General features: G+C 44.0%; 1 protein-coding gene across 2 annotated transcripts in view; it reads right to left on the bottom strand.

The window, feature by feature from the left end:
* The window catches only part of PIGG (phosphatidylinositol glycan anchor biosynthesis class G (EMM blood group)), a 115,627-nt gene extending 90,871 nt beyond the window's left edge, over window positions 1-24,756 (bottom strand). Inside the window, exons 1-5 of one of the 2 annotated variants that reach the window (XM_065549804.1) lie at window positions 24,400-24,756; window positions 20,553-20,758; window positions 7,384-7,593; window positions 4,710-4,898; window positions 119-260 (exon numbers count right to left, since the gene is read on the bottom strand). In XM_065549804.1, coding sequence (XP_065405876.1) covers window positions 119-260; window positions 4,710-4,898; window positions 7,384-7,593; window positions 20,553-20,758; window positions 24,400-24,559 — 907 coding nt within the window. In that variant the 5' untranslated portion in view covers window positions 24,560-24,756. The remainder of the gene's footprint in view (window positions 1-118; window positions 261-4,709; window positions 4,899-7,383; window positions 7,594-20,552; window positions 20,759-24,399) is intronic. The other variant, XM_008172663.4, reaches the window with a different exon arrangement.
* Window positions 24,757-25,050: the final 294 nt, after the last annotated feature.

Below are 25,050 nucleotides of genomic sequence, written 5' to 3'. Positions count from 1 at the left end.
GAGGAGCAAAAGAAGAGGTAGGTCATATCTGGGAAAACCCAGACATATGGTGACCCTACTCACAGCAGTCCTAGTGGGTGGCCAGAAAGGAGGACTCGCTTGGATCTGTGACACTTACCATTTCTCTTTTCAAAAGCAGAGCTGATAAATAGCAGAGGTGTCTGAACTTCTTCCTCTGAGGAACCTCCATGACTGCCTGTTTCGGACATCCCATGATCACCACACACAATAAGTAAGTTGGGCAAAGAAGATTCTTCTTCCTGCAACTCGCAGAAAAAAAAAGGCTTCAGTAATATCAGACATGCACATGCTTCAGAAGAATTTTATTATTTTTACCATTTTAATAAAAATATTTCCTCTAATAATTTGTTTTTAAAATGGCTCTGCTTCCAGAGCAGATTAGCAGAGATGCACTCAGCAACTGCTGCCTGCAGTACAGGTACACTGCCAGCATGCCGGATTTTGACACTGCTTCCACTCTTCTCCTTCATTTTGAAGTTTTAAAGCAAGGATAGCAGAGGAAAAACCCCAATTCTTAAAGTTGTTTGTTTTTTTTCCCAAAAGAGAAAAACTGATCAAGGTCTAGTCAGCCTCTTGACAATGTTGCTAGAAAATCAAGGAGTACCCCATCAGGATTTAAGAGTTCATAAAGGAATTAAAGATGATATAATCTAGTCTGTATCTCCTGGTAAGAAAAAAAACAGGATTTAAATAGATTTGAAGGACACTCAGACTGAATTAGCAGAACAAGTAATCATCAATATTAATCATGTATTGTATATTAGGACAAGAACCTAAAATCAAGGTGAAGTCTAATGAACTTTTAGAAGGTATTTACATTCCAATATCCTCTTTCCATTCACTCATGACTCAGATGTCTTCAGGCAGATATCTGACACGATTTATTTTTGTTGTGGGAGGGGAGAAGCAGAGGGAGTTTAAGTGAAACCCTCCAATGAGTTCAGCTAATAAATTAAAATAAAAACTGAAGAAAAGTTATTTTGTCTTTAATGTAAAAATCAGACATGGTATATTTGTAGTCTCCAATGATAAATGCAATACTTGCTCTGTTTGAGTAAGTGGTTTTATAAGTTTTATATTTTTCAAAATGTCCTAAAGCTTTTAGGGTTATATTTGCATATTAACAACTCTATTGATTATCTATTAATGAATTATGCCAGGCCATTCCAACACCATATGGAAGGTCGTGTTCTATCTTGCACTGAAAATAGGAGTTCAAGCTCTGATGAAAATGTGGGGCAGATACTTTCACACCAAAAACTAAACTAAGCTTGAATTTTGATAAACCTTAGAGAAAATCAATATGCTTGAGTTCTAACCAATTAAAAATTGATCTTAAGAAGTCTGTTTTGAGTCTCAGGATTTTTTGGGTCCTTCTAGCTTAAAATATAAACATAAAACTGAAAAATTGTACATATGGAGTTTGGGAGTCTTTCTGGGGTTATACTATTTACCAAAAAAAACCTTATAACTGAATCCTTAAGTGCTAACAGAAAACTTGATTTACAATAGCTACTTCTCTTTGATGCTGTAGGCAGAAATCTTTATAACAATTAAAGAGTGTAACACTACTTTATTTTATGCTCTCAGTAACTTTTCCTGCATCCAAAGTTGAAGGCTAAAGCAGTGCGCACAAACTGCATGTTACTAGTTCAGGGGCACTTGTGAGCATTAGAAGACTTTCAACAAAGGATTAACTACTGCATTGAGAAGTTATGTTCTTCATGAAACCATACTTCAGGTTCAGCAACTCCATTCCTGAATAAACTCCGTTTCATGGAAATAATGATCTTCCTGAAAACAACTAGGGTGACCAGATGGGAAGAAGAAAATATTGGGACACATGGGGGGCGGCGGGGTCCCGGCGGTGGAGCAAAAAAAAACAACAACGGAGTCCCACCGGCAGAGGGGTGGAAAAAAAAAAAACCAACACACCAGGAGTGCGAAATATCGGGACAAATTGCGTCCCCACCAAAAGTCCGTCAGGACGTGGGACAAACGCCTAAATATCGGGACGTCTGGTCACCCTAAAAACAACAGCTACCATGCTGATGATTCTGGATTTCATTAAACTGGTCGGCCAAATCAAGTGTGGAGCTCTTGAGCCAAATGAATGGTTTCAAAAGAGAAAAGGATCCGAGACAAAACAATAGCTACTCTAACAAATACGAGGATTTTCAGAGTAATCAGCTAGCTCAGGAGTTAGTCCTGTTCTTTGTGAACGGAGGCGTTGCTGTGGAGGAGAACCTTTCCGAAACTACTAGCCTTGGAGTCAACCAAAAAACACAACAACAAAAAAACACCTAAGTAGAACACACAACTTTCATTTTCAGAAAAAAATCAGCTGCACTTTTGAACATTAGGCTTGCAGTATAATATTGGCTTTTGTCACATGCTTCCAGCTGTGCCCTCTGCCTAAAACAGGGGCCTTATAGAGTGGAAGGAAATTGTTTTTCTAGTCCATGAGCATTTGTGCTGTGTTACAGAGGAAAATCTTCAAAGCAGCAGCTACTTTCATGATGAAGGGATTCTTTGTGAAAGTGTCCCTTTTATTTTAGTGGAGCTCCTGAGCCAACTAGGTAGCTTTGAGGATTTTGACTTTTTTGCTGCGCACTTCCACAAAAATCCTGGGCTCCGTGAAAGTAGACACTGTTTTGGCTAGAGATCCTCTCAATCTTAAGACTGGAAAATACATAAACTGTCAGTTCAAATTTCATTACACATCATACCAACAAAAGCATAAGAGCAAGGAAATGAAGTCAAGTCATTCAATCGTTTATACTCTCGGTTCCTCCACCTAGAAACAAACTTCACCACAGACAATACACCACCATAACTCTGCCCCAGTAAGGGTAACAGCTTTCCAGGACCCACTTTCCCCTCCCACGCCATATATTAAGGAGTGTGATTCCCCAGAACTGTGCAGAAAGGATAGAGGTGATGAAGGCAGAGCTATTTGTGGTGGTGGTGGTGTTGAAGTGCTGGGAAACTGGCATTCCTGCTGGGACAGAGTTAAGGTTGCAGTATGTCTACAGTAACGTACTACTGGGGGAATTCTGCGCCACTACACAAGCGCAGAATTAATGTTCCCCACAGATTTCCTCCTCCCCCTGCTGAATAATTGATTCTGAAAAGAAGGCAAAGGGAAGCTGCAAGAGGGATCATGCTGTAGTTGCACCTTTTGCCTACAAGGGGCTGCTGCAACACCAGAAGAGAAGGCAGCTGGCTCTCAGGCCAGAGCAGTTGTGGAGAGGGAGGCTGCCTTCCTCACAGCGCCCTGCCTGCGGAGCCAGGTGAGGAGGCACAACATGTGGGGTGGACTGACAGACCAGGGCACACAAGGCTGCTGGGCATGGGTCACACAGATGGGCTAGTGGGGAGACAGACTGGGGCAGGAGCACAGGAGCTAGTGAGGGGCTAACATTGAGCTGGGGCTAAATAGGTGTGAGGATGCAGGACCACAAGGGGGCAGAGGCAGCTATGTCTGGCTGAATGGGGAGTGGAGATGCAGAGACACATGGGGACAGGGGCAGATGTGCCTGACTGAATGGGAGAGGCTAGGAGTCAACCAGGGTCTGCATGGAGGAGGCCCCCCAACTCTAGAACAATCCCCTCCCCCCCCAAAAAAAACCCCAAACTGTTCCACACTTCTCCCACCCACACCGAACAACCCTCCAAGTTCACTCCCAGGCTCCTTCCCAAGCAATTATTTTCCTCTCCCTCAGCTCCTCCATTACCCCTGACTCCCCCAAGCCTTTTCACTGCTTCCAAAGGGTGCAGGAAACACATTTCTGTATTGTGGATTAAATGAATTATTACTCAAAATTTTGTATTAAGATGCCTAGTAAGGAATCCATTTGTCAAAAAACATTTCCTGAATCTTTTTTGTTGTCTGTATTGTTACAGACATACTTGCTGACAGGGATTTTGAAATCAATTACCAAAATGAGTGAAACTGGCATGAAGATAGTGTTATTTTGACAAATAAAATATGGTACGCAGAATTTTTAACTTTTTGGCACAGAATAACCCCAGGAGTCCAAGCACATGATGGTTCTAGTAGCAAAATAGCAGCTTTCAGTGGAGTTCTGTTAGATGCTTTAACTTCATTTCCTCATTTTTGTAGCTCTGTGTTAGTTATAGCTGAACTTTAACTGAGTGTTCTTGTGTGTTAACATTGATCTGAAACATACGCACAATTGCTAGCATCGCAGAATGGAAATACATTGCACCTAAATTCAAGTTATTTAGGTCGATACTCCTTATCACATTTGATTGGTTGTGCTTGTATAGTATTGTAATAGCTTGAACATTTTAAAATAGGACCTGATCCTGCAGAGTTTTGACAGTCTTTTCTTCCTATGACTTCAATAGCAGCTCCTGGGTGCTCACCACCACTTTTGAAAAGCAGGTTATATTTAGGAGCCTAAATATGCCTTTAGGCACCTAACTTTAGGCATCTGCTTTTCAAAGTCTTGGCCAGTGTACTCAAGAACATCTGTTAATAAAAGTTGTGAAAGTAAAATCTTTAAAAACAGGAAATATTGCTACAGCATTACATACTTCCTGGAGAGTAAGACACTCCAATTTGAAGTATACTGAAATAACTATCACCTTAGTCTTCCAGGAATATTACAGCAGTGTTAGTCTATCACTATTAGATTTGTGTCCAGAAGTAAGTGTTTCACCTTTGAGAGGAGTGAAGTATGAATCTTCTTGAGGATGTTATCCATTTCATAAAGCTTTGGTCCCACCAAAGGGCTGTTTGGTCCAGTCAGATGACCAATATGGTCCAATCCTAGGTAGTGAAGTATTAGTAGATCCCAGTCTTCTCTTTTTAAGACACTATCCAAATGCCTGGTAACGTTATCATCGACCTTGTAGATGAAAGCAAAACATTTTAGAAAAATCACATCTTCCTATTCTACTACAAGTAAAGGAAAATTAAGTTGCTTCATTTGGCACCACACGTTCAAGTTCCATAGAAGTTAAGTGAGAACTGCAGGGTGCTCACCAATTTTGAAAACCATATTTGCTGTGTCAATCAGCTTGAAGCCCGGAACCTAACTGTAGGTACCCAGTTTTAAAAGTCTTGGCCCCCGCTTCACCCCTTTCAGCTGAAGAGACCCCAAAACAGATAAGAATGTATATATAAAAATCAAAGGAAACAGGGCTGTCAAGCCACTAAAGGGCATTCCTTTTCTTAAAAAAAGAACAGTTTAACCTTTTAACTAATTTTCCTCCCTTACTCCCCTGTCTTTCACCTCTATCTCCTTCCCTACTGGTCAGTAGGGAGTACTGTCTAATATTAACTCTTTTGTGCTTCTACTGGTTTTCATTGGAGGAGCCCAGCCCCTCCCTTCCTATTCACTCTCGATACAATTTCAAGTTTTTAAACTTTCTATTCAATTTGACAGCCCATTTTGAGTTTTACATTCATTCTAAGTTCTTCTCATTTCAAAAGTTCAATACTAACTTGTCTATTGAGCAATCAAGGCCTTGTAACAATGGAATAATACACACTGAAAACTTCAGATCATGTCAACGTTTCTAGAGGAGCAATGTCTATCTAATGTAGTTAAGTGGTGAAAGAACAATTTCCACTAACTCCTGTAGGCCTAACAAAAAAGAAGAGAGTTAGCTTTTCAAACATGGAAATAGAAAATACTTATGGCAGCAGCCACCTAACGGTCTCACGGTTTACTGGAAGAAGGAATCACAACTTCCAAATATTAACTGAAATGGTGGACGTTTTTCCAGTGTAACATTCAACACACGAAAACAAGTGACTTCAAAACTTGATTAACTTCCCTCCTCCCTTTTTGCTAAAATAATCGCACGAGCCACAGGAGCTATACAAAATCAATGCTTTCTAATACTATCGATACAATGGGATTAAAAATTTGGCATGGCATATAGCACTGGTTCTAGCTTTGGTAGTCCTTTAAGCCACTAAAATCATGTCAGAAATGAAGTGGGGGAACAGAACACAGTAATTAGACTTACATGATTTTTAAGATGCAAAGATAGACAACTGGCCAGGAGAGGGCAATGTGTGTGGGGAGAGGTGATAGGTGTGTGGCAGGAGACCCTGTTTTCTAATGTTCAACTGCATTAATTTCTGTTGTTGGTGATTCGTGAGAAATCAAACCTTCAACACTGTGACTGCACTTTTGCCACTGGTCCCTAGGGTGACCAGATGTCCCGATTTTATAGGGACAGTCCCGATTTTTGGGTCTTTTTCTTATATAGGTTTCTATTACCCCCCCCCCCCACACACACACACACACACACCACCTGTCCCGATTTTTCACACTTGCTGTCTGGTCACCCTACTGGTCCCAGACTTCCAACCCCGAAATCGTTCAATCCCTGCCACTGTAATATGATCCTTTAGAACAAGATGGAGAGTTTAGCACAAACCGGCTTATGTAAAAGGAACAAACCGGTGCAGTATCCTGCTTACATCTGCCACTGCACTGCCCCATAGGAGCACAAAGAGTCACTTTGTTTAAGAACCACAGTTCCTCCCAGGGCTCCTGCATTGCAATGGAATGGGTGCAGGGAAAAATAGTTTGCAGCACTCTCATGTAGGAGCTGTACACTTCCCCCATGCAGCCAGCTGGCTACCACACCCCTGGCCTTCTGCAAACAGTTGCTCAGAGGAGGGAGCCCCTGGGCTTGCTTAAGCACCCAAAGCTGCAACATGGGTAGCCTTTACAGGACTGCACAAGTGGACGGAACCCTTCATCCCTCCTATGCCAGTACACAGCCATGTTAGAGCACATGACAATCTAGACAAAACTGGATATTTTTGATAGCTGCATGATCAGAGATCCTAGCTATACTAACAGACTTTTTAATATTGGTTTGTACTATGGGATAGGTGAGTGGACTGAGAACATGTCTAGCTTTGTTTAAAATTCCACAAAATGATCTAGTCTCCCACCACGACAAAGCTTTGTGGGTAAATCACATGAATATTAAAGAGGAGTTATTCACAGACCTCCTGCACATTAATGAACAAATGAAATGGCATATGTTTACTCTTTTCAAGTTAATTAGGCCTGGAAAAACTGTTTTTTTAAATGAACATCAGCTATACTAAGGGTTTTCTATTGCTCCCCCATGATTATAGTATCCAAGCACCTTCCACATGAAATTCATGGGAACAGCAAAATCCCTAGTTTCATACTGTGAATACTTTTTAAAAATAGGGTATATCAGTCCAGTTTTCAATTAGTAGCCAATGTCTTGCATACTCCAAAACGTGGCCAATGGTTTTTGAGAAGAAAGTATTCACTAAAGGTTTGAAAAATGTGTGCGCTCAATCTATAATTTGACTTTGTAAAAGCGTCTTACCTCAGTATAATCTGACACAAAAAATGATGTTGTTCCATCATATTCCACAAAATGCTTTGGAAACAGTTTAACCCAAGTGTCGTCACCATAAAAGATTATTCTTTTCCCAGCTGTTTTTGCCTGCCATATCAGGTTGTCTTCCAAGAGTGCTGGAGAATTAAGGTTCATGATAACATCAATGAAGCCAGGTATGCTACCAGTCATCAAGGCCTAGATAAATAAAGAAAGTAAAGTAAACAGCAGAAGCTAAGGAAACATTTGATACTTGTGTGAAAAAATAATGAGGTAAAATTACCAGTGGCCAGGTGTGGGGTGGGGGGGAGAATCAGGCTTACAATGTCAAAGCCTAATAAATGAATTAACCCATGAATTGCCATACCAGAGTCCAGTATCCTGTCTCTGACTGTGGTTGCTGGAGGGGCTATACTGAGAATGCTCATTCAGGGCAAACTGCAAAGAATAGGGCAGACGATCCCCGCAACTGGTGGTTTAATCTATAATTAGGTTTCACCAAGCTAGTAACTAAAAAACTTCTGTAATGCCCTCCTGATTACCGAGAAGCCAGGACACAGTTCTCTTTAAGCAATCCAGCCTCTGGCTCCCACCCAGACAGCCAAGTCTAATATAGTGAGGGTTAAACCTTATTATATATAAAGATCGACCAACCCCAAGAGACCCGGACACATTACCCATCAGGTCAGTGAATATTTCAGATCTTACCCAAATACACACTTATTGCCAGTCCTTATTAACTAAATCTAAGATTTATTAATAAAGAAAAAAAAGAGTTTCTCTGGTTAAAGATCATTATACATACAGATATGAGTAAAGTCCTTAGGTCAGTTTCATAGCAGAGATGGTGAGGCTGCTGATTTGTAAAAATCATTTTGGAATCAATTTAAAAGGTTATAGTCCAATAGGCAGTCCATGTGCAGAGTTTGTTCAAATTCTTCCATGAAAATTGCAGAGCAGACTGGAGACCTCAGTCTTACAGGTTTAGACTTTCCAAGTCAAAGGTTAAGCAGATCTGAGATAGCAAGGATCAGGCCGGAAACTTCCTTTATAGCTTGAAGCTCAGTGGATAAGCCTCTTGACAGCAAATGATCACAGCAGGCCTTCCTTGGATGAAGAATAGGTAATGTACACTGATGCTCTGAAGCTAACCTTTGTTTCCTAGGCATACACTAGTAACTAGTTGCATTCATTAGCATAAGGCAATTAATCATTCAAACAGTTCACAGGTAGTTTTACTATGCAGAATCACAAATTTCAAAGAGAAATTAAGGCAATACTATTACACCACAAGTATCCTTTAAATGATATCCCCTTTTGATCTCTGAATCAATGGAATACAGCAATGCAACATTATAGGCAGGGACAGGAATTTAGCACCTACAAGCTAATTAGATCATGTTAAAATTTTAACAAGATATAGGTAAACAGACAAATACAATTACTATCTACTTTTAAACCTCTAACAATACTGACCTACATACCTAGGACTCTAGTCTATGTAACATGGCCCCTACAAGCAGTGGCCCTGTTTACCATTTCAATACTCTTCTAATATGTCCTCCTAAGGATTGCTTTCAGGTCAACCAGCCTCCTGGTTCCTTAACCGCTAGTTCAGCATCATAACAAATTGCCATACCAGAGGGCATCTAGTCCTGTACCCTGTCTCTAACATTAGCTACATGAAGGTACAAGAAATCCCATAATAGATCATTTTCCCCTAGGGGAAAGCCCAAGCAATAGTTGTGTTTAAGCCCACACGGACACAGCCCATAGTAAAAGTTTCTACACTTACATCACGTAAGGATAAAAAAAATTTACAATCCGTAACAATGTCATTTAAAAAAAAATCCTACTAAGCTCTCGGCCTCAATTAGGGACAGGAATATTCACATACTATGCTCCGAGTAGCAACAAAAAAGATTCCTGATTTAACCGATTTTGTGGAACCTTGCCAAATGTTAAGGATGAGTCAATTAAAAAAAAAAAGTTCTAATACATTCAAAAGAGGGAACAAAATTTAGGAATAAGGGAAAGGTGTATTAATCATGGATGGCAAGAGTTTCTAAAGAACAGTCTAAAAATAAATATTTGAGGGGGCACAGAAGTTTTCAAACATCAGCCCACAGACAGCTGCCAAAAAACATTTGCAAAGTGAGAAAGTTTCAGCCCAAGGAAGCAGAAGCCGCCTTGTTTTCATGGAAGTAAGTGTTTACAGTGATAAAGTATTGTTTATGCCTCTGCTGGTCTACAAATATCAGACTGTTAGCCAAAGCAGAGAAAAGTACAGCCCTCCCCAAGGATTCCAATATAGGTACAGAAGACTATTTATGTACTGAATTATTTTATTGCATTTAATTTTTTATTCTGAGAACAGAAATAATGGTCTACAATTGACAACGCATGTTTGGCTAGGAAGTTGCTGTATCTTGCAATGTTGTTTTCTTTATGTTTGCATCTTTTATAAAACTACAGTTATCTGGGCAGAAACAGTGCGATTCTTTGATGTTAAGTGTACTCAAACTTTTTATCGGAGATGAAATAATTTAAGACAGCCTCCAGGTTTGTGCACAAATAGCATGAATCAGGAGGGGAAAATTCAAGTGATTAAGAGTTTTACTATGAATGAAATTCTAGGATCCTACCATTTTCTTTATATTACAGTCTATAATATTGTTGGTTAGTTTTGCAGACTTACTGGTCTGCTGAGCACAGCAACACCGAACACAAGTTATTCTCTGCAAATTTCCATTTTAGAGTAAAAAGTGTATGCAAAGCACCACGGTTACCAACAGTCAAATTATCTACCCTAAAAATGAATCATCACTACGCAGCTGAAACTGAACAAGTTTGAGACCCAGCTAGAATATACCGATGCTAAATCCACCTGTATGAGCTTCAGATCCAGATAACTAATGCTGCTATGATCATCACTGGTTCCAAACAAAAGAGCCAAGCAGCCCTGGATTTCTGTTAACTTAACCATCATTGAACAACATCATATTGTTTCTTTGAGAAGAGATATGGTCATATCGTAACCCAAACTGTGTTCGCAACTTTGACCAGAGTCCCATGGGAGACAACTGAGGTCACTCAATTAGGGTGAACTGCAAAGAATGGAGGAGACAATCCCCAAAGCTGGTGGATATTCCAATACTTAGATTTGCCAAGCCAGCACAAAACAGCTTCTATAATACCTCACTGGTTACCCAGAAGCCAACAACACAGTCCCCTTAAAGTAACCCAGCCTTAGGCCTCCACCCAGACACCCAACTCAAATCATATAAAAAAGTTCTACCAATCCCAAAGGATCAGACACATTACCTCCCAGATTAATGGATATTTCAGATCTTACCCAAATACACGCTGACACCCAGTTCTTATTAACTAAACTAAAATGTATTAAAAAAGAAAAGAGTGTTGGTTAAAAGATCAATATACATACAGACATGAGTACAGTTCTTGAGATTAGATCCATAGTGGAGATGGTGAGCTTTGTAGTTGCAAAGAGTTATTTCAGAAATAGTCCATAGGTTATAGTCCAATGTTCACATTCAGGGTGATTCCAGATTAGGACTGGAGATCTCAGTCTTGGGTTTAAGTTTCCCCTGCATGAAGCATCAAGCAGATCTGAGATAAAAAGGATTGGGACTCAAGGCACAGCTTGGAGTCCATAGGCGAACAATAGGCACTCATGGGGCCTCTGAAGAGGACCCATTTCCTAAACATCACCAAAAATTATCTACACAGATTAACATAAAGCAATTGCCCATTTTCCATCAGTCTCAGGTGATTCGCTATACATTTCAAAGAGACGAACACAGCGATATCCTAGATTTACAGTTCATTTAAACAATATTCCCTTTTGATCTCTGAATCAATAGCTATAGTGAGACAGAAACTGTCTGTTTATATGGCTAACATTTAACAAGATATAAGATAAGTACACTGTGACTTCACACCCCATAATGCTTTATGGAAATATGCTTATGACATAAATATGACATAACTGGAATATGGTTTATCCTAGATATGCCATGTAACATATCTCTGCAAAGGTTATGATCTACTGGATATATTCATCCTATTCGTATGCATGTATCATTTTTGTATTCGAAGTTGTGAATATTAGCTGTGTACTTGCTTGATTTTAAGTAGCCTTAGTAAGGCATTTGGTCAGCTTCTTTAGAAAGGAATTTGCAAGTTAAGGGCCCAATCAAGAAACACTTAACGAACAATGGATCTTGGAAGACTCCAATCCACATAAGAAGTCTTCCTGGAGACATTCAAGATAGCATGTGAGCAATGGCTGCTGCCTGTAAAAACTGAGTCATGCATGGACATGTGACTTGCCCATGTGACTCCAAAACTCCATCTTGGAGCTGGCTTTTGCATAGGAGAGAGGAAGGAGTCTCCACCCACAAGAGAAAATCTATTTAATCCCCTGGGAGACCCCTCCATTTGGTCTTCAGCTGGCTCAAGAGATAGCCTCTCCACCCCTAAAGGATACCTGAAAGAAATTGGAACAAAGGACAGTAACCAGAGGGGTGTGAGTGACTGCTGGCCCAGACTAGAAGGAAGCTAATCTGTAAAAGAAGTTTACTGGAACATCTCTGAGGGTGAGATTTTGTCTGTAATCACTTTCTTACCATGTTAGGTTTAGACTTGCGTGTTTTATTTTATTTTGCTTGGTAATTCACTTTGTTCTGTCTGTTATTACTTGGAACCACTTAAATCCTACTTTTTGTATTTAATAAAATCACTTTTTACTTATTAATTAACCCAGAGTATGCATTAATACGGGGGGGGGGGGGCAAACAGCTGTGCATATCTCTCTATCAGTGTTATAGAGGGTGAACAATTTATGAGTTTACCCTGTATAAGCTTTATACAGGGTAAAAAGAATTTATTTGGGGTTTGGACCCCATTGGGAGTTGGGCATCTGAGTGTTGAAGACAGGAACACTTCTTAAGCTGTTTTCAGTTAAGCCTGCAGTTTGTGGAACATTGTTCAGACCTGGGTCAGGGTTTGTAGCAGGGCACTGAAGTCCCAAGTTGACAGGGAAAGCGGGCTCAGAGGTAGTCTCAACACGTCAGGTGGCAGTCCCCAAAGGGGTTTCTGTGACCCAACCCGCCATATATACACATACAATTAGTATCACCTCCAATTCTCTAACAATACAGGGTTGCATTTCAAAGTTCTAGCTTATCTAACATGGAGTGGCCTTAATTACCATTCACACACTTTTCTAACATCTCTAATAGTTGACTCTGGGTCAATTAGCCTGCAAGCTGTTTAACCCTTTCTGGCTATGTATCACAGCAACAAAGCCACAGACACAGACTGCAAAGCTTTTATGGAAGCCAAGGCTATCGCTCTCGAGAAGTTTCAGCCAGGAACAACATTGCTTCCTTATATAAACATTTGCACAACCTTACCTATGAGAAAGGTCATTCATTCAGAGTTTGTAGCAATGATGTTACAGAGTGCTGGCTTCTAAAATCTCTGGTAACTTCTAAAAGATGGGAAGGTCCTCAGGTCATACTCAATATGCTCTTTTCAGTTATAAATCCACAGGCCAGAGCATGAAACAGGCAAGATGGAGATATTTCCAGGGTCTTTCATAGCCTTTGCCATGTGGATGGTGGGACGTTACACCCCATATTCTTATGGAAATATGCTTATGATACAAATGTGGCATAACATATTTTATACAAGATGGGTCTTGTAAGGTATAATTGGAAAGGTTATAATTTACTGAATGTGATTATCCAATTTGTATGCATGTATCATTTCTGTATCTAAAGTTAGGAATATTGACTATGTAACAATTACAATTGGGTGTGTTCTTGTTTTTGTTTATTATTGAACTCAGTTTGTGCAATTTATAACCGGGGGGGGGGGGGGCAAGAGGGTAAGAAGTTGAGCATATCTTCCTCCACATTGAGAGAGGGGGCAAATTTATGAGCTTATGTTGTATAAATTTCTCTACAGTGCAAGACAATATAATTTTGGGTGTACTTTCCAGAGGGGAGCTGCACTTGAATGCTGGGCCATTTCCTAGCTGAATCTTCTCATAGAGAGCTGTTTGCAGACTCTGAGATTCTACAGCTGGTGCGTCCCTACCTGTGTGTGTGTGCTGCCAGAGGCCGGAGAGCCTAATTCAGCAAAACAGAGAGAGGGAGCACAGGCTAGTGGAGCAGGCAGGCTCAGTGACGTCCCAGTACATCAGGTGACATTCCAGCAAGGGCGTCTAACCCGTCACAGATGGAATTTTACTGTCCCAAACAAAACTCACAGTTTCAGTTTGTGGTAAATTATTGGCACAAGATGGAGTCCAGAGTCATGCAAGCAAGTCACATTCCCTTACATGGCTTGCTGACTCTCAGGGGCAGCCATTACCCATATTCTGGTTGGGGCATCCACAGGAACGCTCCCCAGGCGGGATGAGCTTCTTCTATGGCCCACTGTGAGAGTTAATTGCCCTTGAAGGGCCATCAACATAAAGCTGTCTGGCTTCAATGTAGATTTTATCTGGTGAGTGTTACCCCCACAAATATACATCTGGGATGCAGATATATATAGCCAATATTCATAACTTCAGATACAGTGATGATACATGGATTTAAACAGGATAATCATTTTTAGCACACCATAACTTTTCCATTGACACCTTACATCAGGACTGGGCAAACTATGGCCTGTGGGCTGAATCCGGCCCACGAGCCATTTTAAGCCAGCCCGCGAGCTCCCGCTGGGGAGCGGGATCTGGGTATTCCCCCGCTCCGGTGCTCCAGCCAGGGCACAGGGTCGGGGGCTGCACCAGACGGCTCCCGGAAGACGCAGCATGGCCCCGCTCCGGCTCCTACGAGCTCCAATGGCCCCCTCCAGCGCTCCAATGGGAACTGCAGGGGCGGTGCCTGCGGACAAGGCAGAGTGCAGAGCCGCCTGGCTGCAGCTCACCTAGGAGCCCGAGAAGGGACATCCCGCTGCTTCCGGGAGCCACTTGAGGTAAGCACCGCTCGGAGCCTGCACCCCTGAGCCTCTCCCCTCGCCCCAACCCCCTGCCCCAGCCCTGATCCCCCTCCTGCCCTCCAAACTCCTCAATCCCAGCCCAGAGCACCCTCCTGCACCCTAAACCCCTCATCCCAAGTCCCACCCCAGAGCTCTCACCCCCTCACACACCCCAACCCCAATTTTGTGAGTACTCATGGCCCGCCATACAATTTCTATTCCCAAATCTAGCCCTTGGACCAAAAGGTTTGCCCACCCCTGCCTCACGTGATATACTTTGTACAAAAGTTTTGTTTCAATTGTCTAACGGTGGCAATTATCAATGATACACATGGTCATATTTCAATCAGACAGCATCACAATCCATAACGAAGGTTAATGGAAATAGGGCAGCAGGAATCTGTGGAATTCCTGCGGAACTGTTAAAAAGCCCAGGGCCAGCTGTTCTTTTGTGCCTCCAGATGCCATCCAATGTTATCTGGGGGCCAGCGTCAGTCCTGTCCAATGGGCAAAAAGGCATTATTTTATCGCTGTGGAAAGATTGTTTTAACTATTGTGGCATTAACTCTTCTAGCCGTCGCTGGGAAAGTTTTTACTTTGGTCTTGTTGGCCCAAGCTGCTGATATATTAAGGAGCAAGAGAAGACCACAACAAGCTGGCTTTACTCTTGGCTGTTCCATGACGGAACAAATTTCACAGCACGACAGCTTGTTGAGAAAACAAGAGAATTCAAGCACCCCATTCACATTGTATTTGTGGATATCAAGGCAGAGTTTGACTCTGACAGGGAATCACTCTGGCTGACCTTGAAACTCGCAGGCCTCTCTGACAAGTATTGTAGAACATTCCAGCTCTTAAATGACAACTCCTCAGGCTGTGTTCTTGTAAACAGGAAAAGAATCGCCTTCTTGCAAATTAGGTCAGATGCTCAACAAGGATGTCTCGCTGCCCCAGAACTCTTCAATGCCATCATAGACCATGAGCTTGACCACACATTAAGTAACTGTCATTCAGGCATACGCATTGTTAGGAGACTGGAATAGCCCCGAAACAGGCCACACCCTGAGACACTCCTTTTTCCCTGCGGTGAGGACCTTTACCCTTTCTTGTTTTTAATGTTATCTTTTTAGTATGTGTTTCAGGTTTTCCAGCAATAGGGGGAGCCATGATTAGGGCATGCCTGTCATAGGGCGCATGTGTTGCCTATAGCATATAAAGTGTGTTAAAAACTTCTCTGTGGGGTGTGGTGAAGTGGTGACAGACTCTAGACAGAGAAACAGATTCATCTGACTGCAGCCAGTATGCCTCACCAGGCCACCCAGCAGGAAGTGAGATTTTACTTACTCACTATAATTGTAGCCTATGATCATGTATTTAGGTCTCACTGTAGTCTTCAACAAATTGTTAAAGCCACCTGGTCTCTCTCGAACTTGAATGAATTGCTCTGGGGGAAGGGCAGTTCGTAACAGCCTAAAATACAAAGAACCTCACTGACGCTGATTTTGCCAGCAACACAGCACTAGTCCTTGAATCAATGGACAAGCTGACTGCAGTACCTAAACCCCTGGAAAGTTCACTTGCAAAAGTCGGCCTGAAAATTAATTGGGGCAAAACCAAAATTATTCTAGTTGGCAACTTTGAACAGGCTGTAGGCGCTAGCATTTAGTGGATGACCACCCAGTACAGATTGTCAGCAATTTCACCTATCTAGGCTCTGTTTTGGATAACATGGGCAGCAAAAGAACTTGAAGCTTACACTGCAAAAGTGTTGTCAGTAATGGGGCGCTTCATCAAGAACGTCTTGCAAACCAAACATCTTGATCAGTAGAGACAAGATGGGGACGAGGATATACAATGCTTCGATGGCCTGAATTCTGACCTATGGGACTGAAACATGGCCCCTCACTGGTTAGATTGAAGAGACACTTGGACGCCACTCAAATGAAGCATCTCTGAGGACTGAAAACATAAAATGGTTCAAATTCAAGTCAGATGAAGAGAGCCATCTTCTAACTAATTAGGTCCCGCTCTCTCAAACAGTCGCTCAATGCTCTCTAAGGTAGTATGGTCATTTTCTCTGAATGCCTACCAATCTTCCCTGTGAGAATCATCTTTGACTTGAATCCAATGAAAGCAGGATGGAAAAGACACACACGGGCATCCCCAGAAGACCTAAAATATGATGGTTGGACAGCATCAGACACCTGTCCCTAGCATTCTACCTTGTAATTCACCAGGTTTGGTTCAGGACAGAACATAATGGAGGCCTGTAATGCATTCTGTGGCGTCTATGCTGCATAGACAGCATGAGAACTACCTACCTAGCTATGCAACTAGAAGGGATGCAAGCTTTTTCATTTTTTAAACAAACATTTGATTCTGCAGAAGAATAAAGACCCTAATTCCACAATTGCCATGGAATTTTGAGGACAAGTAATTTCAACAACCCAGCTGGAAAAGAAACTTGAGAAGTTAGTTCCCTCCTCGTGTAATATTTATTCTGTTTAATTTTAACTTTTGTTCTTTGAAACAAAGCTTCTATACAGCATACATTCCAATCATGCAACCAAAGTATTGGAGAGACATTTTAAAGTCATATTATTAAAAAAAATAATAATAATCTTGGTTTCAAAAGACAGTTATGGTTGCTAAGTGACTATAGAGTTTCTTACCAAATTATTTACATAATCTAAGCACTAAAAGCAAAAAAATGAATAGTTAAGTACATAAAGCTTACACAACTCACAAACATTTTTATCTAATACAAAGAAATGCTTGAACTCTGACTTAAAGATTTCAGCATCTTGATTTCTGCATCTTTTAACAGCTACTGTTCGGACAATATATTTAAACAATTGATTACATTTGTCATGAAGTACTCACAATTGCTGTTTGAGACTTTGGGAGTTTAATTACAGTGAGTATGACAGTGAGCCTGGGCACCCCTAGATAACAACTGGCAGATGGCACACCATACTATAACTCACATCAGGCCTGACACACATTGCCCCAACACACGGTTGTCGTAATCTGTATTTAAAAGGTGTCACGTGAAGGATCATATGCAACCTGGTAACATGCTGGTTCCAAAAATCACTATGTGGTGTAGGTACAAAGTGTACAGAAAGAGTTTGAGACGTGCACTGGAAATAGGTTCCTAATATATGTTTCGCACGAAGCACATAAGCCCAGCCTGCCCTAGACCAAGGAATGTGCACTTATCTAATCAGTGTAATCACAGGCAGAGGACAATGCATTCACCTTTATATATAAAGGTAAACAAAGCCATCAAGCTAAACAAGCAGGGGAGAAGACCGCTTAACAATCACACCATGGGACCCAATCTGCACCCCAGGAAATCTTCATGGCTCTTTAAACAGAGACAATTAACTAATATAAGTGGGAACAGAGATGTTTTAGTTATCCATCATTGAAGGGACTCAGGGTTCAGTGCCCTGTGAGCCTATGAAAGCTGAATCCTCTTGGCCTGGAAGAAAAGAATAGCAGGAAACTGACCCAGACTTTAAAGTGAGAAGGGACCATCATGATCATCTAGTCTGGCATCTTGCACATCTCAGGCCCCAGAACCTCACCCACCCACTCCAGTCATAAACCCTTAACCTCTGGCTGAGTTACTGAAGTCCTAAAATCTTGATTTAAAAAAACTTCAAGTTACAGAGAATCCACCATTTATTCTAGTTCAAATCAGCAAGTGACCCATGTCCCATGTTGCAGAGGAAGGCAAAAAAACCCAGAGTTTCTGCCAATCTGACCTGGGGGAGAATCTGACTCCAAATATGGCGATCAGTTAGACACCAAGCATCTGGGCCAGACACCTGGGAAAGAATTTTCAGATGCAAGTCAGAGCCCTCCCCATCCAGTGTCCCATCACCAAGGGTTGGAGATATTTTCTAATAGTCATCATGGATGGGCCATAGGTCATTGTAGGCACTTGATCATACCATCCCCTCCATAAACTTATCAAGCTCAGTCTTGAAACAAGTTAGATTTTTTTGCCACTACCACCCTTGGAAGACTGTTCCAGAATTTCACTCCTCTGCTGGCTAGAAAGCTTCATCTAATTTAAAGCCTAAACTTGTTGATGGCCAGTTTATAGCTATTTGTACCAGTGCCAACATTGGCCCTTAACTTAAATAATTGCTCTCCTTCCCTGGTATTTATCCCTCTTTATTTAATCGACACCAACCGTATCTCCCCCTCAACCTTCATTTTGTTAGACTAAACAAGCCAAGCTCCTTAAGTCTCCTGCACAGAGGTTCTCCATTCCTCTGATCATCCTAGTAGCCCCTCTCTGCACCTATTCCAGTTTGAATTCGTCTTTCTTAAACATGGGAGACCAGAACTGCACCCATAATTCCACAGGAGGTCTCACCAGCGTCTTGTATATTGGTAATAACGCTTCCTTATCTCTACTGATGCATCCGAGGATTACATTAGCCTTTTTCACAGCCGCATCACATTGGCAGCTCAGAGTTATCCTGTGATCGACCAATACACCCAGGTCTTTCTCCTCCGTTGTTTCCAACTGATATCTCCCCAGCTTATAGCAAAAATTCTTGTTGGTCCCTAAATGCATGACTTTGCACTATTAAATTTCATCCCATTTCTATTACTCCAGTTTTCAAGATCATACAAGAGGACTTTCTGACCTCCAGGAGGGAGCATTCCATGCTGAACCATCCCTTTAAATCCTTGTAAGATTTTTGCTCTCTCTTAAGGCTAGTCTACACTACCCGCCCGGATCGGTGAGTAGAAATCAAGCTCTCGGGGATCAATTTATCGCATCTCATCTAGCCGGATAATCGATCCCGGAATCGACGCGCATACTCCCACCTCGTCAGGATGAGTAAGCGCTGTCGACGGGGGAGCCGCGGCGGTCGATTTGCCACCGTCCTCACAGCGGGGTGAGTCGAATAGGATACGTCGAATTCAGCTATGCTATTCACATAGCTGAATTTGCATATCTTAAATCGATTCCTCCCCCCCAGTGTAGACCTAGCCTTAGTAACTTGTCTGACATGCTTGTTCATCCACTTTGATCTGCAACCCTTCCCTACAATTTTTTTCCCCTAGCTTGGGATGTAGGCTCCAGATAGTTTCTGCAGCTATGACTTAAAGTAATTCCAAGCCTGCTCCACATTCAGATCTTCGAGTTCTTCAGTTCAGTCCACTTCCCTAAGTAATACCCTTAATTTTTTTAAATTGCCCTTTTGAAATCAAGGACCCCAGTTACTGACCTACTTTGTTTATCCTTCCATTTAGCTGAAACTAAACTAACTCATGATCACTCCAATCAAGGTTGTCCTCTACAAGTTCTTCTGTGAGGTCCATGCTACTTACCAAAACAAAATTACCTCTTCTTGGCTTGGTGACTATTTGGTGAAGAATCTGTCAGCTACCACATCCAGGAATATCTGGGCCCTACCATTATTAGTAGCACTTGTCCTCCAATCTATATCTGAGAAATTAACATCTTCCATAATCACACAATTCCCAGAAGTATTTATTTCATTAAAAATATTAAAAAGGTCTCTATCCATATCGAATCCTGGGAGTCTGAAGCAGACCAAGTAATATAGGCCAGAAATCTGTTTAAACAAAGATAGTAACTTGCTGAAATTAAGTTTTAGTCACCAGAAAACTTATTTTGTTTTACTTGTAACCACACTTGTTTCTTTTATTCTTATTTATCACTTAAATCTCTGTTCTTTGTAAATAAGCTTATACGGGTTTTATTATAAAAAAATCTCTGTCGTACATTACAGTGAATTTTGAGTCTTCAACTAAACTAGTAAGCTGCTGTGCGCGCTCTCTCTTTGGAGGCAGTGAACTTAACTTCTAACAGTGGCCAGTGAGAGGGACTGGACACTGCAGAGAGTTGTCTCTGGGGAACTTGTGAATTGGAGTTTGTTGATTGTTACCTGCAAAGAAAGATTTGGACTGACAAGCTAGATGAAGTGGCGTGTCAAAGCAGCAGCAAAAGGTCTCTCCTGCTGAGGTTGATTGGGGGTAATGCTAACTTGCATCCCTGGCTGGGTAGGACACAATGATACTTGGGAGCAACCAGGATCAATGACTAAGAAATTACAACACATTAAGATAACCAAAATGGGACTGCTTACCTTAATTCGAGGCATGGTGACAGTGGGTGGCTTCGCTTCAGCAATGAAACTGTGGCATGTTCCTTTTTCAACAAGTTGTGTAGTGTAGGGCATGAACTGTTTACCCTTTGATCCAAACACAAAATCATCTCTCAAAGCATCTATCAACACAATGACCGCTTTTTTGAAAAGGGGTGATGGAATCTTGGTCCAATTAGAAGTCACTCCTAAAATAAATGTAAACATAAAATGTGTAGAGCATCAATGCAAGTTAAGGGTCCACAACAAAAATGATCAGCACTTCACATAAGACTTCTGCAATAGTTGTAATTGCCAGTGACTGCAATTTAAAGTTAGAAAGTCAGCCCACGTTTTCAAGATTCGAAATTCCAGTCTAGTACACCGCTACCTCGATTTAACACGGATTCAGATATAACGCGGTAAAGCAGTGCTCCAGGGGGGCGGGGCTGCGCACTCCGGGGGACCAAAGCAAGTTCAATATAACGCGGTTTCACCTATAACACGGTAAGATTTTTTGGCTCCCGAGGACAGCGTTATACCGAGGTAGAGGTGTACCAGTATTTGACTGTGCATGTTCTGGTTTTCACTGTAAACAAGACAGGACTGTACTGTTTTTAGTTCACCTGCAGCTGGAATCTATGTCTATCCATATCCACCTTGGCTTCATGAAATCAAAAGATTCAGTCCACGTGGTCTTTAGTCTGACTTAGGTCCCAATAATGCACTGACCAGCAGTGGTGCCCATCGTTGAGGGGAAGTGCTAGATGTAGTAAGTAGAAATTGGATAAAACGCCTTGCGAGCCCTCTAGTGGCTGCCACTGCATTTCATGTTTTAGAAGCCAGCTTGCAGTTTTTATATACAACTTCCTTGTATGTTGTGTATATTTAGAAAATATGGTTATCTGGAATCCTATTGTGCCTGTGCTTTTATATATGGTTATGTAAAGAACAAAACAGATAGGGATTCAACTGAAACAAGTACTAATCATATGGTCTTACACTTCACAGACAGGGGCAATGTAACAAGAGCAGTCAAGTTTCACAGAAGCAAAAAGCTATGGCAACAGCCCCACTTCCACCTCCTTGTGGGGAGCTAGTGGTCCAGTCCCATTCCAGAGAGGCACAGGGAGGAGGTGAGCTAGTCCTATCCCCTGGGGAATAGGAGGGTTGATGGGCTAAGGTGTGTGTGGGGAGGTCTCACTGATAGCTGGCCCAGAGCAGACATTAGAGCCCAGTTTGCTCCATGCTCAGCTCTGGCCCAGGCTACCACTGCTGCTCCTTGTCCAGCTGATAGGAAGACAAAGGACCAGTCAAATTAAACTTTATTTTCTTTCCTCTGCCAATGCCTCAGCTCCTGCTGGGTTTATTCTCTCTCATGAATCATAAAACCACATAAACCAAAAAAAACCCAAACACTTGGGCTCCTGGATCTTGTTTTCCTGCTTCCAGCCCAAAGCAAACTTTTAAAGCCAAATTCTAACTGTTGAGATGAGTTCCTGTCTGCATCCTGTAAAACTTGCCCATACCCGTATTGCCCTGGCCTCTTCTTTTGTCATTCAGTGTTGCACGCATTCTAAACAATATGCATTTCCTCACCTTTTGGGGGCGAAGCCAGACTTGGTGAGGAGACTTACACCCCTACTTGGTGTAAACTTTGCTTGTGCCAATCAGAAACAAACACAAACAGGTTTAGGGCCCCGTCCCCTAGGACACTTCTATGATGTCATAGTTGGTACTTTATGGGCCTGCCTGCCATGTGCAGGCAGGGAGAGGAGAAAGAAAAACGAATCCTGTGTATCCTGTGTACACCCGTAACCGAGCCTGGTCACCTCGAAGCCTCTCTCTCAGCTCACGTGTTTCAAACAGAGTGTCTACGTTTGCCGGTCGTTATACGTTGGTTTGTATTCGTAAGTATCAGTTATTACTAAATGCTGCATCTTTGTTTATAAATATTGTTAGTAGATATTTTAGTCATTGTGTGTTTTGTTTCATTAACTCTATTAGCTAATCAAACGCTGCTCCCTTACCCCTTGTAATTATCCCCAATAAAACTTTAAATTGATTAATTTTAGTTGTTTGTGTGTGTCTGCAGTTTGCATCGTGACCCATACTCTCCTTGCATCCCTTACCAATATAGTCTATTGCCACGTGCAGCCTGGTAAATAACAGGCCTGCATTTTCTTTCGCCCCTGCGTGCCCGTGGCAATCCACACTAACCACCTGTAAAAGGGATTAATAATGGAATTGCTGTCAAGCTGTTAATTAGAACAATATGAATGAAGCTGTTATAATAAAAGGTATGGGGACTATGGCAAACATAGGTGACCTGTGATGGAAAGGAATTAATGTCTCAAATGAACATGGATGAGTGTGATCCATGTACAAAAATAGTGCAAGGAGCGAGGGCAGACTCTCCATGTGCACATGCTAAAGATGTACCCAAGGATTTTCAATAATTAGATCTGACAAGGTTGGTTAAGAAGGAACAGTGAGCAAGGGCCCTGGAAGGCAGGGGATGGGGGCACGATTACCTACGCAGGTTACCTGGGCCGAGCAGGGGATTGGAAGCAGGAGAGGGGCTGGTTACCTGGGCCAAGCAGGGGATTGGAAGCAGGAGAGGGGCTGGTTACCTGGGCCAAGCAGGGGATTGGAAGCAGGAGAGGGGCTGGTTACCTGGGCCAAGCAGGGGATTGGAAGCAGGAGAGGGGCTGGTTACCTGGGCCAAGCTGGGGTAGGGGAAGTGGAAGAGGAGCTGACTACCTAGGCAAGGCCAGGAGGAAAAAGAAGCGTTGAGGGGAATTGGTCACTTGGACCGGACCAGACCAGGGAAAGGAGGGGAGACAGGCTGCTTACCTAGACAGGGCAGTGGAAGGAGTGAACAGGGAGGACGGTAGCAGGAGAGATGATTATACCTAAGTGGGGCGATTACCTGAGCCAGGCAGCAGAAGGAGGGACCGAGGGTTGCCCCGGCCAAGTGGGCGATAGGGGAGGGGCGGGAGATCTTGGTTACTTAGGCCAGCCGGGGGAAGGGGCGTGCTGGATAACCGGGCCAGGTGGGAGATAGGCGGGCCAATTACCTGACCCAGACAGGGGAAGGAGAGAACGGTGGGGGGTGGTTACCTGGGCCTGGTGGATTACCCAGGCTAGGGAAGGAGAGGACGGCGGGAGTGGGTTACCTGGGCCAGGTGGTTACCTGGGCCAGGCGGGGGAAGAAGAGGACGATGGGGGCTGATTACGTGGGCTGGGAGGATTACCTGGGCCAGGAGAGGACGGCGGGGGCAGGTTACCCGGGCCGGGCGGGGGACGGGGCAGGTTACCCGGGCCAGGGAAGGGGCTGGTTACCCGGGCCAGGAAAGGGGCTGGTTACCTGGGCGAGGAAAGGGGCTGGTTACCTGGGCGAGGAAAGGGGCGGGGAAAGGAGAGGCCGGGCGGGGGACGGGACTGGTTATCCGGGCCGGGCGGGGAAGGGGCAGGTTGCCGGGGCTGGTTATCCGGGCCGGGCGGGGGCCGGGGCTAGTTACCTGGGCCGGGCGGGGGAAGGGGCTGGTTATCCGGGCGGGGGCCGGGGCCGGGGCTGGTTACCCGGGCCGGGCGGGTGCCGGGGCTGGTTACCTGGGCCGGGCGGGGGAAGGAGAGGACGGCGGGGGATGGGGCTGGTTACCCGGGCCGGGCGGGGGAAGGAGAGGACGGCGGGGTAAGGGACAGGTTACCCGGGCCGGGCGGGGGACGGGGCTGGGGTTACCTGGGCCGGGCGGGGGACGAGACTGGTTATCCGGGCCGGGCGGGGGCCGGGGCTAGTTACCTGGGCCGGGCGGGGGAAGGAGAGGACGGCGGGGGACGGGGTTACCTGGGCCGGGCGGGGGCGGCTCAGCGGGCGGGGCCCCGCGGGCCTCTCTCCGGGGCAGGGATCGCGCGGGCAGCGGGAAGAAGCCCCGGAGGAACAGCCCCACCCCGAGCGCCTGCAGCAGGAGGCAGCCGGCGGCGAAGACCCCCGAGCGCAGCCGCATCCTCGGCGCTGGGGCGGCCCCGGCACAGCCGCGCTCCCGGCCCGTCCGGCTCAGGTGAAGGGGGCGGGGCGGCCCCGGCTCGGCTCGGCTCAGCCAGCCCTGCGATTGGCTCGCGACTAACCAACCGGCAGCCTCCGTCTGCAAAACAAACCGAACCTCAGCGCTCAACCGGCCCGAGCCCGGAAGAGCCCCTCAGAAAACTACAGCTCCCAGCAGCCCCTTCCACCGTCCCCTGCTCTATGGAGCGGTGCAGGGATCAATCCGCGTTGCCCCTTCCCCCCAACCTTGCCCAGCCGTCTTGTAGGGGCTGGGAGGAGTCACTGATGTTGCCTCCTGGTCCTTGCAGCCCCGCAGCAGCGGCTGACATTTGCCTCCCGCCGGGGCCGGGGGCAGTGAGCGCTGCGTGGCCAAAGGCACTGGCCATGCGTGTGAGTGTCAAGGCTAAGGCCGGCACAGCCTGGGGCTAGGGCCAGCCAGCTACACGCACGTGC

This window comes from Chrysemys picta, chromosome 6 (genome assembly GCF_011386835.1).
Source record: "Chrysemys picta bellii isolate R12L10 chromosome 6, ASM1138683v2, whole genome shotgun sequence".
Taxonomy (NCBI): Eukaryota; Metazoa; Chordata; order Testudines; family Emydidae; genus Chrysemys; species Chrysemys picta.
Note: the sequence above shows the minus strand (reverse complement) of the source record. Positions and strands in the feature narration are given on the sequence as shown.